Genomic DNA, 20,233 nt, shown 5'->3' with positions numbered 1-20,233 from the left:
GTGGGTTCGATCCCTGGTCAGGGAACTAAGACTCCACGTGCTGTGGGGCAACTAAGCCCATGCACTGCAACTACTGAGCATGCAAGACACAATTAGAGAGCCTGCATGCCGCAACTACAGAGCCCATGCGCTCTGTAGCCTGCGCGCCATGACTAGAGAGCCCACACACTGCAACTACCAAGCCCGCACGCCAGAACTAGAGAGAAGCCCACGTGCCTCAACAAAGATCCCGTGTGTCACAACTAAGACCCGATGCAGCCAAAAATAAATATTTTTTAAAAAAGATGCAATACAAACCTTTGTTCACTGGAGGTTCAAAAACAAATCTATTTATTTATTAGCAGAATCTGAAAATAATTCCTGTGGAGGTGGTACCTTTTTAAGGGCCATTATTTTGGGGCTTTAGTGCATACGCTTTTGGGGATTTCTAATTAAATTCTGGCTTTTGGGAGCCACGGCCAAGTGCTAGGGCATGAAAACAAATCTCCTGACCTCACTACGATAGGCATCATAGTACTCGAGGCCCTTGAGCAAGGCAGGAGACAAGCAAGCAAGAAGGAAGTGGTTGGTGATGGGAGCTGTGCCCCAGTGGCAAAAATGTCAGAGTGATTTGCATGAAAGTGAAAGAGGGGTCATGACAAATTGTACTTTGCATTCAGTGGGATTGGTTTCACCCACCCTGATACAGACCTTCCTTTACCACAGGGCATTTTATACGCTTAGATTTCCTGAAAGCAAGTCTCAGCAAGAAGCTGGAAAGGCCTCTCAGGAAGAAGGCTGAGCTGGCAGTGAGCAGGGAGCTCCCGGGCATTTGGCAGTTGGTCACAGTATGTACACACGGAGGCCTCTTCCCAGGCAAGAAACGGGGGAAGTTTCGAGGTGTCTTTAGGAGCAAGCAGCAGTTAGAGGAGCCAGCGCTCAAATGAGACACAAATGGAAGGAAGGTGGAACTACAGGAGCAGTTCGTCTGTCTGATGGAATGGGGAAAAACTAGCTTCTGGGAGAAGGACCCGAAAAAGGCAACAGTTGATTGTCAGATGAGTTCTGGCTTCTGGGGAAGACCCTTGGCTGAGGCCGTCTTCTCACTGACGCCTTGTCGCCTCAGCAGAGCCCAGCTCAAGGAACTGGGTATTGAAGTACACAACTGCTGGGGCTCTGTGGACATCTCCCGGTCAATCCCGTGGCCACTGGCTGTGTTGACAGCTACCAACGACACTCCCAGCAGTCTCACGACATCCCCCATGTGGCCACAAGAGCAAAGCACGTCCTCATGGCCAAATAAGCGATCCATGGGTCCTTGGACACGTTCGCCAAATGGCCCTAGGAAGGAGCTGCTCGTGCCACACAGCAGAGAGGACCTGCTACCAGCTTGGGCTCGCCACTCCAGGAAGTCCCTGGGAAAAGGGGCGGGCGCTGGCTCCCCACTTCAGCCCTGGACAGTCCACACCACCATCACTGACTTGGTCTGCTCAACTCAGGTGAGAGACTTTAAGGGAGGATGCCTTTCTTCCTGGACATTAACGTGCTTTTCTTTTCCGCCATGCAGCACGGCTTGCAGGATCTCAGTTCCCCGACCAGGGATCGAACCCGTGCCCCCTGCAGTGGAAGCGTGGAGTCCTAACCACTGGACCCCAGGGAAGTCCCACTGGACATTAACATTCAAGTGAGTGCTTCCTTAACCATTTCCTAGTGTCTCTTTAAGACGTGGCCCCATCCTGCCATCCCCCAAATTGCTCCAAACCCTTCCTTCTGTCTACGTGCCCACCACGCACCCAGCTCAGACTGCATATAAGACAGTGTTATCAAGGGCTCCCCCCTCTCCCAAGGCAGGCAGAGATCGCTTGAGCAGGAGGTACTGGGGGCCACGGTGGCTCCTGGGGCCTGGGAGCACTCTGTACTCATCACTGTAGCTCTTCTCTCTGATGACGGTTTGGTTAAAGGGAAGATGAGCATTCTCCCTAAAAAAACTGTCTTCCAGTCGGTCGTTTCTGAGACTGTAAAGACATTATTCTTTAGGCGATTATCTTCTAAAGTGATCTTATAAAGATGTAAAATCATAGGTCTCCAACGCAGAAAACCTTTTAAATGTCTGACATTTCCATCCTAGGTGGGACAGGTGGTGGATGTGCATTGAAATGCTCTGGGGACGTGACCTGTAAGTAGTGAGGGGGGCAGGGTGGGGTAGAGGGTAGCTGAGCCATGACACGGTCGTCAGAGGAACCAGCCAATTCCCCGAGGCACTCTGACGTGGAGACGGCCCTTCAGGTACCCCAACTGGGGCAAGGCGGCTGGGCCTCTTGTACCCCTCACTGGCTGCGTGTGGTAAATAACCTTGGGTGAGGCAGCTCCCTTTTAAGGGCAATTCCTGGGGAGAGGGACTCAGATGGGCCCAGGGTCTGGGCACTGCACAGTATTCACTAACCACCACCGCCATCAGCCTGCTAATAATGAGACCACAATTATTTTAAATTATTTATTTTTTCTATAGTACATCTCATTCAAATCATGGAACAGTCTGATACATTTTTTTCCTCAAGCACAACTTAAACTCATTTCAAATGCTTTTTCTTTCTTTCCTTCTTTTAATCTTTCAGGATGGACAAGGACACTCACACTTTAATGGACCAAAAAACCCACTCAGAGTTTATTAAAAATACAGCCTCCCAGGCTCCCCGCCGCCACCAGAGCTTTTGAGTGAGCGTCTGGGGTGGGTCCTAGGGAGGCAAAATTTAAAAACTCCCCCCATCAATTCTGCTGTGGGTGGTCCTTGAACCATCCTTACAGGAACACAGATTAGCACTTGTCCGTTACCTATTGGAAGCAATTTCAGAAAACCCAGGAATAATTAAGTATACAGAAATAGCTCTTCTATAAAATTTCCATATAAAAATAATGGTATTTATTTACAAAGTTTGAGAATGCTACAAAATAATCATATTAGGTTAGATACTTCAATCTAATAAAGTCTACATTAGGCAGGTCAGATGTGGTGTTTGCATTTTCCCCTTATTTCTCGTTTAAACTGCTTAAAGCATGTGGCACCATGATGTTTCCTTCATGCAGAAAGAAGCAGAACTATATTTTCTGGAAATAAAACCTAACAGCACGTGATCAGAGTACGACATCTCCAAATGAAAAGGTGAACTAGCTGGGGATGTGGGCTCATGGCCTTTCTTTTTTGTCTAACAGTCAGGGTGGTGACGGCAAGCAGCTGCCTCGAGACCTCACGGCGCTGAACGGTGGGCCTCCAAGCTCCGGCGTGGCCGGTGGGTCCGCCTTTCGGGACACCGAACGGTTGAAGCCGCCACGGTTCTACTGGGAAAATCAGAACTGCAACATGCTCAGAGAAGTCTCTTAGCAGAAGAGAATCTGGGTCCCCAGAGACTTTCGGTTTGAGAAAAATCTTTGACCCCCACAGAACCACCAGGCCATTTGTTATCAGTGCCCGGCATGTTGAAGACAGCGCATGGGAAGTGACAACATGGTGAGTTTGAAGCGACAAAGTGACGGGTTTTAAAGCCCAAACATGATCTGGGGACGTCTCCTTGTTGAGACGGACACGGAGAAAAAAGCTAACATTGCTACAGAAGGGCCAGTTGACCTCCCATGTGTGTGAAGGGCTCTGCCCAGGGAGGAACGGGTTTCCTCTAAGCCTGGGTCTTCCGAGCCGGGAGAGGCCCGAAGCTGACACCACAGCCTCACGCCGGGACTCACGGGCAGAGCCCCACTCCTGCTCCTCAGCTGTCTAGCACTTGGTGTCACAGAGGGCTGATGCTAATCCAGAAGCCCTCTGGGAGGACCGGGGTGAGGGCTGAGTGTGTAGGAAGCAGTGGGGCCTCGGGAGGAGGGAGATTCGGGATGCAGGGCAGGCTCTGCCAGACAGGCTGAGGGGCCTCGGGCCGGTCAGGCCCCCGGCTGGTTTCACATGCCTGAGTGGGGAGGGTTTGCCCCTATTCTGAGGCCCTGGGTGGAGAAGGGGCGAGTCCTGCCCCCATGTGTCCGCTATGCTGGCTTCTAAGGCAGCTACAGGCAGAGGACCAAAGTCCGATCTGCTGGAGTAGCAAGGGGTCACGACAGCATGGAATTCACAGGCCTTCGTGTAAAGCAAAGGCCCTGTAAGAACAATACAGGATTTTATCTGAAAGTACAGCTGCACAGAAGTAAGCGAATATACTTTCTTCTGTCACAAGAGCGTGGTCAGTGAACACCTGTGGCCACTGAAACTTCTGTACTTGTCAGGGACTCCCAGGTCAGAACTGGAGGGGCACAGTTTATGCCCTCACCTTTTCTTCCTTAGCACAGTGTGAGTGTAAGAAGTAGGTGGGAAAACGGGGCCCCGAAGGTTATCTATGCACAGCTTTCCAGAGAGATCTTGGCTAATTCCTGAGAAATGTAATTTACGTGGGCATTAGCTTGAAGTTTTTAGAAAACGGTAAAGTCAACGTCAGACACTTTTTCCTTTTGGGTAAGTGTTCGGCTTGAATGGAAGTTAAGCAAATGAACTGAACGTTGTACGACTGTGAATCAGAGGGCAGGGAGGCATGTTTCTGAGGGCCGCTCAAGCGGCGTCATGCAGGGCCCTGGCACACACGTGGGTCTGGATAAATATGTGCGAGTGATCGTCAGTGCTGGGGGACCATTGCTTCGGGTGCCTGAAAATGGGGAACCTATTTGGGAAAATGATCCTCAGGTAGTCTTCAGCTCTGCTAAAACTAGTCCATATGCAGGATAAAAGATTCTCTTTTATACATCTAATATAAAAAGCAGATCTTTATGTATCTAACAACTTGTAAAACTAGAAGAAAACACCTAGAAAACTTCTCCATTTCTACTCACTTTCCTATTGTGTAGGTTCAATTGGAAGGTAACAGAGCCAACAAGGAGACCTCCATGGGTTAGAATGTTCTCTTAGTTTATGGCTACTGCTGGTAGCTAAGTTTGGTTTTCTTTTATTAATAAATCTTAGAAATTCCCTGACAGACTCCGAAATGTACACTGAAAGCTGGAAGAGTGGGGCCTTTGGAATTTAGCAGAGATGTCCAAGTGCACGTTATGGGGTAGGGTGGCCTGGTAGGGAGGTCTTTCAATTGTCTGATTCAGAACAAAAGTCACTTTCTCAGGGGGACTTCCCTGGACACCGCCAGCCAAAGTGGCCTTTCCCCACTGCCCCATGACCCTGTCATTTTTCCCATAGCGCAAATCAACCTGGACGTCTTCTGTTCTGTATTCACTCAAACACTTACTGAAGGATTCAATCTTCCCACTCACTGTCCAGCCCCTACCCTGCAGGGGCCACTGTGGCGGTGCAGCCTTAAAGGCTACCTCCCAGATGTGCCTGAGGCCAGGGGGCTGGCTAGGTTATCAAAGGCCACTTGAAGTGACTCTCCCATGAAGCTAACCAGGCTTCTCCCCGTGTGTGGTTCTGGTAGGAAGAGCTGAGGCAGTTCCCTTCCTTTGCTAACCCTGCCCCACCCACGCCCACTATGCTCCGACCGTCCCAGGGCCCAGGTTACACCCAAACTTTGCTGTCTCTACAACCTGAGCGGCCCAGAAAGGGCTGTGTTTTAGCAAACAGCTGAGTTTCTGATGTCTGCATGGCTAAAGTGAGCCACTCCTTTGTGGAATATCTCCGCTTGAATTACCTGCGGGGGCTCATGTGTATCTGGGGGCTGACCCCGGCATCATTTTTCAAGTAGGGCAGAGTATGGTGACAACTGTAAATTCTGCTAATGAAGAGAGTTATCCTCTTTATCCTGGTAAAATGGCAGCTAACTGCAGACAGTTTTCTCCCCACCATTTCTAGAAGACAGGGGTCGTTTGTAAAGTTTTGCAGGGGGGTGGGCAGTGCTGAGAGGTGAGGGATCACCGTCTTAGCACCTCCTTTCCTGGCCCCTCCCCGAGGTCCTCCATGATCGTAAGGCACAGTTTATGTCAACACTTACTGAAGCTGCTCCCATCACCTTGTCATCACAAGAGAAAATGAAGCGGGTGAGACAGACGCGCAGCGGGGAAGGGCAGGAAGTGTGGGCGGGTGCCTGGGCGCCGTGGGCACTGCCTGGACCCTCCCACATCAGGGCCAAAGACGGCAGGCTTGGTGCCACCTGCGCGGGTGCTAAATGGATCATGACTTCACTGGACGACACTGTGCACCGGAAAGGTTACCGGATACACTGGTGCTTGAGGGAAAAGGGGACTCTTGAACTTCCCCCAAGCAGAGTGTAACCAGCACCCTCTGGGACGGGTGTCCGCGTGTGTGTACATGTGCGTGTGCAAATAACCCCAAGTGCTACTCCTATAGAGAAGCCTGGATGTTGTAACCACAATTTCCTAACTTTTTTTTTTTCTGTTTGATTTCTATATGAAATTGTGACTGAGTAATGAACTTTAGAACCACGTAAATCTGTTTAGGAGAGAAGCAGAAGAATGACAGAATTTCTCTTTCTAAATATCTGAGTCTAGCTTTCTGCTCAGGTAAAGCCTTACACCAGTGACACGTCCTGTGACCACAGTGTGACTCTGTTGGGCATCCTCAGCAGTAACCCGTGTGTCACTGAGGAACGGAGGCCACTTCCTGCCAAACAAACACCACACACTGCTCGCTGGCTGCGGTGGCCACTGATGGGACACCAGTAATGAATGGTAAGAGTCTTTGGTTGCTTTTTCTTTTAAACCCATATTTTATCAGCAGCAGAGAGAGAACAGAGAAGGGGATCGGTGCCCCACGAACTCTGGCAAGGATCCTGCTACCTGGTAGAGGAGTGCTCACGACTGCTGTACCTGTCATGAACGCTGATGTGCGGCCCTGGGACCTGCGGCATGGTATTCTGAAGTCTGAAAAGCCTGCTATGGCCCTGGGCCTCTCCAGGCCCCCGCTGGGCCCCTTTCAGGTACAGGGGCAAGAAAAGTTGGGCTTGGGAGAGGGAGAGGCAGCCTGAAGGAGACCCGGTTTTCCCTGACGGTGCAGCTGACACCTTCCAGGCAGAACGTGCCCTGGAGGCCCTCGGGCCCTCCCTCCCGTGCCCACCCGGACCTCAGGGTGGCCCGGAACTCAGGCTGCTACAGGGCCCTCCCGCACCTGCCTCCACCTCTCCAGCCCCTCCGCACTCTGAGTCTGCGCTATGGCTTATTCCTGACGGAATGCGTTTTGTCTCAAAGGAACTTAGCGTTGTACATCCTTGTGTACTGGTTGTTTGGGTGAGCCAGGCCTTCCCCGCCAGCTCACTGTGGGCACCAGCCCCCGCGCTCCCCCGCAGGGCTTAGGAAAGAGCCGGTGTGGGCTGAGCCCAGCGCTGAGCCCACAGACGCTGGATGCATCATCTCGGGGCAAATCCAAATGATTCAAGTCAGAGATTTAGAGTTAATCTTCCATTATCGTTTGCTCCTTTCCAAGGCCTTAACTAATGTGTGCTTAAGTTGGGGTTTGGCCGTGGTGGCAGTGTCTCCACACTCGTATTCAGAGGGGCGGGAAGTGAACCCAGCAGTGCGCGGTTCCTAGCGGCATCTTTGGCTCTGACCTGACTGTCTACGTCCTGGTCTACTGCACACCCAGTCACCTGGATTGCTCAACGTGTTCTGGTGTTTCTGGGAAACACTGAATATCGGGTGAGTTAAATGCGTTTGACCCAGGAATCGACCCAGTATGGTCATTTGATGAACGAGAATGTACCAAAGGTGACATGGACAGGAAAACATTGCTGTTCGTATTCTGGAAATACTTTTCAGACAAAAGTAATGACAGTTCATTTTCACAAATTGCACACTGGGTGAAATCATACACTTACGGCAGGGAACTGTAAGCAAGCAACTCGGTCATAGGGACTTGTTCCTTTGTTTTGTTCTAGGTGAAAAAGCGGTATGAAATGCATAGCTCTGATTAACACGATAGAGACAATTTTCTTCTCTTGTAAAACTCCAGATTTAGGTTGCTGGCGAAAGGCAGTGCTGGCAAGGTATTTAATGCACGTGGAAATGCTATTCTATTTTGGCTTCCAGAAGTAGCCCTAGAAAATTCTATGCACCAATGCATTGGCTAATAGTGATCATTTCAGTTTGACTATAAATTATTCTAAATGTCACTTAAGTACTCAAGAATTAGCGTTCGCTCCTTTCTAGAAGCCGTCTAAGGCAGCTGATGCGTAAAGCACCTCGACTAGACTTTCAACTAGTTCAGCGGTTCAATCTGTGCTCCTTGGGCCACGAGGGTCTCCATCCCTCGCTGTACAGCTCCTCCCACCGGGAACCTCTCGTGTTCAGCTCCGCCTCGTGAAAGGCAGCCCAGAGCAGGGAGCGGGGCGTGGGGCACACGGCCGTCGGGGACTGTTCACGGAGCCACCTCGGCAATAAGGAGGGCTGCGTGGGTTTGGGGGCCACGGCGCCCCACCTCATGGAAGATAAATGCGCTGCGTTCGTGCTGCCAAGTCAGGGACTATCCCCTCTGCCACCTCCGAGTACGTGCTTTGTTTGCCATGTGATCTACTGCTCTGTCGTTCAGGGTTTTCACTCACACTACGTTTAACTTTCATCTCAATCCTCTCAGCCTTCAGGTAATTTGCTTATTGTGTTTCCCTAGTTTTCACTGAACACACAGTGCAAACAAAGGCAAAGACCGAAGCAATCGTTTCAAACACAAGAGCTCACACTAAAAACACACATGAGCATCAAAGAGCAGAACGTGGGTTTGCGCCTGTCTTTATTCTGGGGAGGAGGAGTCCTCCTCGTCCTCGTCCTCGTCCTCGTCGTTGAGGGAACAGGGGGTCTCGCCTCGGGACTCAGAGCAGTGGGAGGCCGCACTGCCGGACCGGTGACTGTCTGCGGCCAGGAGCCGCCCCGTTGCTAAGGCCACTTCAGCATCCAAGCACAACCCTTGGTTTGCACTAGCAAACAATTGAAAACACACAGGCTCATTAACGTGGTGGACGTCTTAAGCTTTGGAGCACACAGGGAAAAGAACCCGGGGGAGGAGGAGCCGCCTGGGACCCGGCCGGCGCAGCACGCTGGCTCTCCCCTCCGGGGAGGGTCAGGGCTTCGCGGCTCGCCCTTCTAACCCCGAAAACATACGTACCTTGATTGGGACAAGGTGGCACCAGCGGTCAGGTCTAAGTTTGAAACTGACTGGGTAGAGTTCAAAAGCAGTCCCTGATTTAACCACGACGGTCCTGTGGAGATATCTACAGGGAAAAACAGAAACAGATGGCAGCTCTGTAAGTTCCGTGGCTGCTTTTGTTATGGCGTGAAGAAAACACAGACAAGTCAGGCCATCGGCCTGTTCCAAATTACAGCCGGACGCGTCTCCTGCCCTGGGAAGAACCCAGGTTTCTTCAGCTTGGAAAAAAGAAATTTCTAGAACATAAGAGCGGGGGTGGGGGGGGAGAAAAATACAGGAAGGCAGACTACAGCAGGAAAGAATTCAAATTAAACCAATCACAGACTCTCTTCATTCTTTTTTCTTACAGAAGACCTCGAGAGGGCAGCTCACGCAGTACAGTTGAGAGCTGTACTACTCCTGGACACCCGCGGACTCGGCACAAAAGCCTCTGGCCAGGCTGTTAACAAGCCGAGCACGAGTGGGCGCAGACAAAGTCAAGTCAGAATATCTTAGGCTAGAAGGACAGACACATTTTTGCCAAAGCCCCCCAGCACGCTGTCTTCTCGTGCCCCCTGGTGAAGTTAGTGCTGTTAGGCACCAGAGGTCCAGTCTTCTTCCTGGCACCCTCTGCTTGACAGCTTGAACTAGACCTTATTTTAAAAGGCCACGCAGAGTTGCGTTTTTCATGAGCGAGACAGGCGTTGCTGTTTTAGTCTGTATGAAATATTTTGGCCACGTCCTTGCAATCTCATTTTCTATGCATTTACCATAGTTTTCCTAGCACGACCTTGACCAATTCTTATTGTACTTCGACTTGTTTAACCCTTGTCTCCTTATCTAGAATGTTAGCTCAGAGAAGGCAGTGACTGGAACATCTGAGATCTAAGTGTTACCGCATGAAGGAGTATCATCTCTTGCAACAGTGAGTTTACAACACAGGTGGTAGGTACAGCAGAAATGCATTCCTAAAAAAGAAACTTATTTGACTTACGTTGTGAGATAAGACCAAGTGTATGCTGAGAAAGTGTAATTTGCCAAATGAGCTTTTATTATAGTTAATGTAAATAGTTTTATAATCACTGTGCAAAAAGGAAAAGAAACTGTGTACTGGGATTGGAAACTCCACTATCCTGGCGCTACCTGACCAAGTGAGAGGCTTCCCACATAGGAAAAAAGTAAACTAAATGACTACATTCATCTTAAAATGGCCCTGTGGATCTTTTCTTCACAGGCAAACTAAGGCAGCTGTGGGGAAAAAAACAACAACAAAATCCCTTCAATTCTAAGAAGAAGAGTAGACTTTAAACGCATACAATAAGAACAAGTCCGTACATAATGAAATTAAAGCCAGAATCCTGTGCTAAGTGTTATCAATTAGTATGTATGGAAATCTTCTGCCAGAACACAGCTCTTGACACAGTTTCTTTTCACAATGGCTCTGAAAAGCCAACATTTCTTTCTTTCCTAGGACCCACACAACGGTTCTCACAACCCTCCTCAAGAGCCACCCTGTCCCTCCACTACTGAAGGCACACACGCTTCTGCTCCTGAACTAACCTGAAAGTCTGTATCCCAGTCTGCAAACAAGGTCACGAAGAGATCAAAGCCACAGAGCCCGCCTAATCGCCCTGAGTCTTTTCACTGAGAATGAGCTAAAATAAAGTCCTGGTGATCTATGGAGTAAGAGCTTTATGCAGACCCTGCTGGACGGCTAGGATGCCTGAGCTGCTAATAAAACAAGAGGTCCTTCTCTGGGGGGAGCGAGGGGAGCACGGAGCGGGTCGGGGTGAGGATGGGGGACTGGGTCGCTGAGGGGCAAGAAGAGGGGGTCACATCTGCAGGAGGCGGGTGGTGCGAAGTTAAGAACTAAATCCAACAGAAACCAAATCTCAATCAACAGACTCTTGTGTTGTGACTAAAGGGCCAAAACCATAAAACAAAATAAAAACTACCCCTTTGCTTATATTTGACTTAATATACTTTAGAATTTCTCATCATGTTTTAAAGGCATTTTAATATGAGTTCTAGGTAGTAATGCTTATAAATGAAGGAAACTGGCAAAAGCAAAGGCAAAAGAATGCTTTTGTCTATACATCCAAATTATATGTGCAGAATATACCACAGTCTTAGGAACCAGGATAATCATAAAGAAGATTTCTGAATTAGTGAAAATCTGAATTTTAGAACATGCAAAACATAGTGTTTCCATTTTCAAGTACACTCACTATACGCTTAAAACAGCCCAATTTAAAAATGGGCAAAGGATCTGAATAGACATTTCTACAAGGAAGATATTACAAATCGCCAGTAAACACATGACAAGATGCCCACCATCATCAGTCATGAGGAAAATGCAAATTGAAACCACAGTGAAACACCACTTCACATCCACCAGGATGGTTGCGATAAAAAGATGAACAAGTGTGGAGAAGGATATGGAGAAATCAGAACCCTGGTACATTGCTGGTAGGATTCTAAAAGAGTACAACTGCTTTGGAAAAAAGTTTGGCAGTTCCTCCGAATGTTAAATACAGTTTATCATATGACCCAGCAATTCCACTGCTTGGTATACGCCCAACAGAACCAAAAGCTTATGTTCATAAAAAAACATGTACAAGAATGCGTATAGCAACATCACTCATAACAGCTAAAAACTGAAAACAATCCCAATGTCCTCCAATTAACAAATGGATTTTAAAAATGTGGCATATCCACAAAACGGCAATAAAAAGGGATGAAGCAGGATGGATGAATCTTGAAAACATTACACTAAGTAAAAGAAGTCAGTCACCAAGGCTACATATTATATGATTCCATTTATACCAAAGGTCCAGGATGGACAAATCCACAGTGACAGGAAGTAGATTAGTGGTTGCCAGGAGCCGGGAGGAAAGCAGGAATAAAGGGTAACTGCTAGTGTGTGTGGGGTTTCTTTTTGGGGTGATAAGACGTTTTAGAATGAGGTAATGGTTGGTGATGACTGCATAACCCTGTGAATATACTTAAAACCACTGAATTGTACACTTTAAAATGGTGTATTTTGGGCTTCCCTGGTGGCGCAGTGGTTAAGAATCCACATGCCAATGCAGGGGACATGGGTTCAAACCCTGGTCTGGGAAGATCCCGCATGCCGCGGAGCAACTAAGCCTGCACACCACAGCTATTGAGCCTGTGAGCCACGACTACTGAGCCCGCGTGCCTGGAGCCTGTGCTCCGCAACAAGAGAAGCCACCGCAATGAAAACTCCACACACTGCAACCAAGAGTAGCCCTGCTCGCTGCAACTAGAGAAAGCCCGCACGCAGCACCAAAGACCCAATGCAGCCAAAAATAAATATTTTTTTTAAATGGTGTATTTTATGGTACATGAATTAAATCTCAATTTGAAAAAATTATAATACCATTTCACATCCACCTGCCTGGGAAGATGAAACTCTTTCACTCTGCAGGTGAGAGTGTAACTTGGCAAAATCAAATCGGAAAGCTGTGGCATCATCTAGTAACAATGAAGATGCACCCGACTCTGACCCAGCAATCTCACTCTATACACTTGCACACGGTCACCGGGATACAGTTACGGGAATGTTCGAAGCAGCACTGTTTAAACATCAAGAGACTGGAAACAAAACTAAAGGTTTATGATCAGTAAAATGAACAAATAAATTGTGCTTTACCCACATACTAGAATTCTATGCATACTAGAATTCTATGTAAAAATGCATCATTACAGCTATATGAAATCATGTGGACAAATCTAAAGAACATGATGTTGAGTGAAAAAAGTCAAATCACAAAAGAATATATCACTATGATTCTATTTATGTAAAGGTGAGAATCAGGCAAAACTAATAAATTGTTTCCAGCTTATACCATATTTGTTTGTGTTTGTGTCTCTAAAGAAAAGCAAGTAGTGATAAACAAGAAATTCAAGAGAGAGGTTACATTTTGGGCTGGGGAAGGGCACAGAATTGAGGACGGGCATACAGTGGGCTTTAGTTTTCTATGAGAAAGGTTTTAGCAAGTTAGGGTCTGACATTTAATCAAGGACAACACTGAAAAAGCATGAGTTAACATACCTGTGATATAACCTTCTAAAGCCTTTGGCACCAGTGATTTAGCAAGTTTCAGATCCTCCAAGGAGCATTTGCCTGACTCCAGGCCAAAGGACATTCCCATCCTCTTCAGCACTTCTATGTCATCATGAATCTCAAAGGTGTTGTCAAAATTAAAAAGATATTCAAACCTGCATCAGGAAACAAAGTTAGTGTGGGGTTTCCTGCGGTATTGGGGAGGTCTGAATAGTTCTGTACTCTGCATATGCAATGAAAGAATGAGGACCTAAGCTCAGCTACAGTACTAGAAATTGTTACCGTTTAGGGCAATGAGTCATTCTGCTGGGTTCAGAAGAATGACATCGCAAATAAACCACTTGCCAATTAAAACACCTTTCCTGTGACAGACAACAGGAGTCCATAAATTTCAGCCCTCATTAAGCTGTGGCAAACTGGAGACAGAAATTTTGGTCTAAATCTAATACTTTTCAAAGCTGTCTATAACTTTGTCACAAAAGATAAAATATTAAGGAAGCCTTTCCATGTAGGCATTTTTCCCAAGTAGATATACAGGTGGCCAAAAGACACATGAAAAGATGCTCAACATCGCGGGCTTCCCTGGTGGCTCAGTGGTTAAGAATCCACTTGCTAATGCAGGGACACGGGTTCGAGCCCTGGTCCGGGAAGATCCCACATGCCATGGAGCAACTGAGCCTGTGAGCCACAGCTACTGAGCCTGTGCTCTAGAGCCCGTGAGCCACAACTACTGAGCCCACATGCTACAACTACTGAAGCCTGCACGCCTAGAGCCCGTGCTCCACAGCAAGAGAAGCCACCGCAATGAGAAGCCCGCGCGCCGTGACAAAGAGTAGCCCCCGCTCAATGCAACTAGAGAAAAGCCTGCGCACAGCAACGAAAACCCAATGCAGCCAAAAATAAATAAATAAAATTTATTTAAGAAAGGAATAAAAAAAGATGCTCAACATCGCTAATTATCAGGGAAATGCAAATCAAAACCACAATAAGGTATCACCTCACACTTGTCAGAATGGCTATCATCAAAAAGACAACAAATAACAAATGTTGGGGAAGGTGTGGTGAAAAGGGAACCCTTGTGCACTGCTGCTGGGAGTGTAAACTGGTGCAGCCACTATGGAGAACAGTATGGAGGCTTCCTCAAAAAATTAAAAATAGAACTACCATACTATCTAGCAATTCCACTTCTAGGTATTTACCTGAAGAAAACAAAAGCACTAATTCAAAAACATAAAGTGCACACCCAATGTTCACTGTAGCATTATTTACAGTAGCCATGATATGGAAGCAACTGAAGTGTCCATCAATAGATGAATGAATAAAGATGTGGTATGTACACACACACACACACAAAACAGAGGAATATTCCTAGTCAGCCATAAAAAAAAAAAACACAAAAACTTGCTGTTTGTGACAACATGGATAGATCTAGAGGGTATTACGCTAAATGAAACAAGCCAGGCAGAGAAAGACAAGTATCATATGATCTCACTTATTTGTGGAATCTAAAAAGTGAAACAAATAAAAATAGATTCATAGAGAACAATTCACAGAGAACAAATGGGTGGTCGGTTGCCAGACGGGAGGGGCTGAAGGTGGTGGGTGAAATAGGTGAAGGGCATTAAAAGGTACAAACCTCCAGTTATACAATAAGCCACGGGGATATAATATATAGCATAGGGAATATGGTCAATAATATTGTAACAAGTTTGTACGGGGAAAGATGGTTACTAGACTTATCACGGTGACCATTTTGTAATGGATGCAAATGTCAAATTCCTATGTTGTACACCTGAAACTAACGTAACATTGTATGTCAACTATACTTCAATAAAAACAAATAAAGCCAGCAGTCATTAACAAAAAAATAACGCAAAGAAAGCCTTTCCAATTTAATATCCAACTTTCCTACTATGAGTTGGCCTAACTAGGGTTGAGGAAAAAGCATGTTGGATGCTTATTTCATTTTCATGAGTCAAGTGTTAGCTACACCATACCTTAGATGAGCAGAAAATGGAAGACTTTTCACAAACTAACCAACCCCCAAATCCTGTCTTGAGGGCCGAAGGAGTGAAAACGCCGCAAGTAAAAAGTGTCATATATAACACATAGCACGTTTCCAAACGTTTCTGTAAAGTACCAAATCAGGATGCCCAGCTGCCTGGCACAGGCTTTCAATAAAGAGGTGACTGTAAGAAGAAACAGTCCATCTGACTCCCAGGCTATGCCCTGAGGCACCATCACCCAGAGCCTCAGCCCCTCAGGGACAGAGTGCAGGCGAAGTTCTGGGACAGTGGTGGGCTTACATTGTCATGAAATTCTATTAAAGTCACGCAAGCAAAATGCCACATTTAAGTAATCTGAGGTATATGAATTTAAATAAGTCCATTAACAGAAATTCAGAAAAAAAAGAAACCACACAAAATCTGGAGTGGATGCCTGACCCAGGGGTGACTTCAGGCATACGTTAAAAGCTGGAGGTTTCGTAAATGTAATCATCATTGTGGGAAAGCCTACTGGCTAAGGGGAAAGGATTGCATCACCAAAGTAACTGAAAGACCAGGCTTTTGCACCCCGCCTTGAATAACAAGCTCCTACAAGCAGCTCAGAGCCTCCTTCCCTCCACTCAGGGGAGGGCAAGGAAAGGGCACGAGTCAGTAACCACCCAAGAAGGACAAGAATCCGTAATTCCCTCAGGTCTCTGGTCCCCACACTTTCCTGCTACTCTTTTAGACCTCAAAGATTAACCAAAGAAGAGAATTTTAATGATTTCCCACAAAACAAGAGACTAACTAGAGAGAATAACTAGAATTCTAACAGTTTGTTTTTCCTGAAAATATGTTAACCATTCTCTAGAATTCTCAGATTTATGAGAATATGTGACAAGTCCTTGTAGACACATGTTTCTGTAAAGAATTTTAAGTGTGTGAATAATAATACATCTACCATTTGGGCTGGTCCTTTATGAATTTAACGTCTGTAAACCAGCAAGTTAAATACTATAATTCTTGTTTTTACAGAGGAAGAAATGAGATCTCAGAGAAGTTAAGAAACTATACAACTAGAGGAAAGATTGAAAAATGCATCTTCTGACGTCACAGCCTGCACGGTCCCTACTATTTCTACTTGTGTCTATAGCCTTAATTACCAAACACTCCCGAAATCCCTGTTGTTTCTCTTACTCTTCTTCTTCTTCTTTTTTTTGGTTCCTTCTTATTTAAGTGACCCACAATCTCTGTATGCAATCAAGACAGGGAAGCAACACTGCCAGAGAAAAGAGTGGGAAAAACCAGGAATGGTAAAGCCCCACGGTGATGCAGTAGCTCTAAGAGGCTAGAAGTTCCAGTCCCCAGCACAGTCCTAGGCTATGCCTCTGGCACTGATGTGGTTACTGAGCCCTCTTTTGCTCTCAAACGTGTCCCAATTTGGATAAGTTATATGCTGACTCCTTGGAAAAGCAGCTAATATTTACAAAGCACTTTCCATGAGTCAGACCTCTTAGAGGCATAATCTTATTTAATCCTCACACCATGGCTAAGGAAACGACAGAGGCCCTGGCATCACCCCCATTTGTTCTTTGGACACAGAGCTTTGAAGCAGTTAAATGGGGGAGCCACAACCCACACTTATGTCTGCCTCACTCGGCACCCTATGCCCTTAACGACCTCGATACTGGTCACAGCCTGAAGACCACTGCTGTTCTCGTGAAGGGTAAAATAAGTTACAAATAAATTCTGTATTTTGAAAACTGCTATTTCTCACTTACTATGATAAATATTGCCACCAATCTTAGTTAAAGTGAAAAACATGCTGGTGGGAATGTAAACTGGTGCAGCCACTGGAAAACAGTATGGAGGTTTCTCAAAAAATTAAAAACAGAACTATCATATGATCCAGCAATCCCACTTCTAGGTATACGTCTAAAGGAAATGAAATAACTATCCTGAAAAGATATCTGAACTCCCATGTTCACTGACTGCAGCATGATTCGTAATAGCCGAGGCATGGAAACAACCTGTGTCCATCATCGGATGGGTGGATAAAGAAAATGTGGTGTACTTAGAAAATGGAATATTCCGCCATAAAAAAAAGAAGGAAACTCTGCCATTTGCAGTAACATGGATGATAGACCTTATATGTGGATCTTAAAAACCAAACTTGTAGATGCAGAGAACAGACTGGTGGTTGCCAGAGGTTGGGGGTGAGTAAAATGAAAGAAGGTCACAAAAAGTACAAACTTCAAGTTATAAGATAACAGGAAAGCAAGCAAGCAGAGACTGCATCTAGCACTTTCATGTCTACTCACTCATCATAAACAGAAGCACACTCAAATATGATACGGCAAAACAAACGACTGCTTTAGTGCCGCCATGTTGATCTCAACTATCTCCACCATAAATGGTGACAGTCATCACTAGTGAACCTACCTTGTCCCAGACCCCCGTGATGCTCTACTTTACCGCAGTGACTTGCCCAGACTTATACCACATACGTGTACATACATGCACATCCTGACTTGGGCACCAGTATGCCTGTAGCACTGGCAGCACAGTGCCAGGCTCAAGAGAGGGGGCTGCGGAGGGTGAACGAGGAAGCGCTCGCTAGTAGATGACTGCACTCCACGTCTGAAAAGCTGTTCCATGAGCCCCAAGGAAGTGAGCCTTGGGGCGCTCAGATAATGGGTACGACCTTCTTTATTTGGCAAATGACAAGAATCAGGTTAACAGAAGGTCAGCCCTGCCCTCTGCAGCTGGTTCTCCACTTACTTGTCACTTGAGATGCTGCAGTCTATGACTGTTTTTCTGCTTGTATTGATGATTATAAAGGGCAGCTGAATGGTGGAGTTCACAGCTGGAGGGCCCTGGTTCTGCTGTTCGTTTTGCCGATTTCTCTGTACCAGGTTTTTGAAAGCGATTTGCTGTAATGATGAACAAAATTACACATACAGTTAGTTAACGTGGATAAGTGAATTGGAACTAAATGAATTAAATACATTTAAAATATAGTTTAAAATTAGAGCATTTAAAGAGGCCCTTCACCTACGAGTTAATTAAAATTAAACATTTAAGAAAGAAGATTAGAATGATCCAACTCAATAAATATATTTCGAGGGAAAAAATACACATTTAAATGGTATCTAACATATCCTAATACAAAAAAATGGGGCCCATGGTTTCCATCAAGCATAGAAACAGGATCTTACAAATCTGGGAGAGCCAGTGGCACCTGCAACTCTTCTTAGAGTGATACAGCAAAAGGACTTGTTTTCTGTTTATCTAACACAGACTCCTGAGAGTCTAGGGTTAAATATGCCCCTTAGATTGTCTAGCCCAGAAATATGCAAACTTTATAAAGCCACAGAATGCTTTCTTCAAGTGAAATCTTCTGGGACACCCACTGTTTATAAAACAGATGAAAGCATCCTTGCTCTGGTTGGCTGCACTGGGGCTGAGTCCTGAGCCCCGCCAGCTCTGCCCTCATTCACCACTTAGGTTCCTTCACAGAACTTCTAAGCATCTTTAGGGCACAGTTTGGAATCTGGCCCAAGCCCCTCCCCACCTAATATCTTCCAGATGAGGGAACTGAGGCTTAGCATTGATTATAAGGTATATAAGGCCTGAATCTTTACAATGAATTTTGCTGCTACTTTTAGTTACAACCATTAATCAAAAGTCAGAGACCCTACCACCCCCTTTTATTTATTTATTTAAATTTATTTTATTTTATTTATTTTTGGCTGTGTTGGGTCTTCGTTGCAGTGCGTGGGCTTCTCATTGCGGTGGTTTCTCTTGTTGCAGAGCACGGGCTCTAGGCGCACGGGCTTCAGTAGTTGCGGCACGTGGGCTCAGTAGTTGTGGCTCGCGGGCTCTAGAGCACAGGCTCAGTAGTTGTGGCGCACAGGCTTATTTGCTCTGCGGCATGTGGGATCTTCCCAGACCAGGGATCGGACCCGTGTCCCCTGCATTGGCAGGTGGATTCTCAACCACTGTGCCACGAGGGAAGCCCCCCACCCCCCTTTAAATAAGGCAAACGTATCTCAGAATTCCACAGCTAGAAAGACCTTACGCAGCCGAAGTCTTTCATCTACTTGTGGAACAGATACTGGTTTAAAAAGCTCCTGAAGTCACAGCCTTTCAACCCTTCCATCAGCGTGTTCCCTCTTCTCACCCAGTAGTGATGCATTTAAATTATTTTCTATGTTTTAGCAACCTTATCCTACGAGTGTTTATTTTAGGTCCTGGGTCTTAACTGAAGCTTGATTAAGATGACTGTCATCTTAAAATGGCTGGGTGCTATCTCCCTAGAAAGTAAACATTTACTCTTTTAAAATGCACAGAACAGAAGGGAAACCAATTTATTCTAGCCCTGACAGTGTGTCCAGAACCATCACTGTCAACACCATTCATTACCAAACATTACTTAAGTCATACTTATTAATTTGTTCTTTTCTGCTGCTAACGAACTAAGGCTATTTTATATTCAATGCTGAAACTGTAAAACTGGGAAAAAGAATTATATGTTTGAATACTTCTGCCTAGCTTCCTTACTCTTCTAGAAAAAGCATCTCGGAGACACCCCCATACTTTTCCTAGCTTTGTGGTCCTAGTGCCATGGGAGGGCCTTGGTAGAGGGGGGAATATAAACAGCGGTAAGTAAAAGTTCTTATATATGTATGATTCATTGTTAAATACTGTGTACATTTAATAGCATCAAAGATTTTTCTTGTGCAAAGCACTGTGAATACAGATATAATGTTATTTGGATAGTAAAAAGAAAAATCATTTCCCATTTGTTTTGGACTGATTTCCTTATTTGTGGCCCTTTGATTTCCTTCAGCCTTTTGTTCTTTTCCAGGCTCATTAACATCTATTTCAGAGGCTAAGCAGCTTCAGGTGTATTCAGACATTCATTTTGCCCTGCATTAGTAGCTCTGGAAAAGATTTACTGGCTGGAAGGGACAAGGATACAGACAAAAGTAGGGCATCTAGATTATCTGTAGGCAGAACCTACTCACACCATTCCTCTCCCACCTCACCAAGGACGAGAGAGAAGCGGTGCCA

The 20,233-nt window shown here is 46.0% G+C and overlaps 1 protein-coding gene across 7 annotated transcripts in view; it reads right to left on the bottom strand.

Moving 5' to 3' along the window:
* Window positions 1-2,459: 2,459 nt before the first annotated feature.
* TFDP2 (transcription factor Dp-2) overlaps window positions 2,460-20,233 on the bottom strand; it is a 179,075-nt gene continuing 161,301 nt past the window's right edge. For all 7 annotated transcript variants that reach the window (XM_081234426.1, XM_081234427.1, XM_081234428.1 and 4 more), the window contains 4 exons: window positions 17,939-18,090; window positions 13,161-13,327; window positions 9,062-9,167; window positions 2,460-8,873 (listed from right to left, as the gene is read on the bottom strand). In XM_081234426.1, coding sequence (XP_081090552.1) covers window positions 8,690-8,873; window positions 9,062-9,167; window positions 13,161-13,327; window positions 17,939-18,090 — 609 coding nt within the window. In that variant the 3' untranslated portion in view covers window positions 2,460-8,689. The remainder of the gene's footprint in view (window positions 8,874-9,061; window positions 9,168-13,160; window positions 13,328-17,938; window positions 18,091-20,233) is intronic.

Source organism: Mesoplodon bidens (genome assembly GCF_964165515.1).
Source record: "Mesoplodon bidens genome assembly, chromosome: 5".
Classification (NCBI taxonomy): Eukaryota; Metazoa; Chordata; class Mammalia; order Artiodactyla; family Ziphiidae; genus Mesoplodon; species Mesoplodon bidens.
The sequence above is the reverse complement of the archived record's forward strand: the minus strand, read 5'-3'. Positions and strand labels throughout refer to the sequence as shown.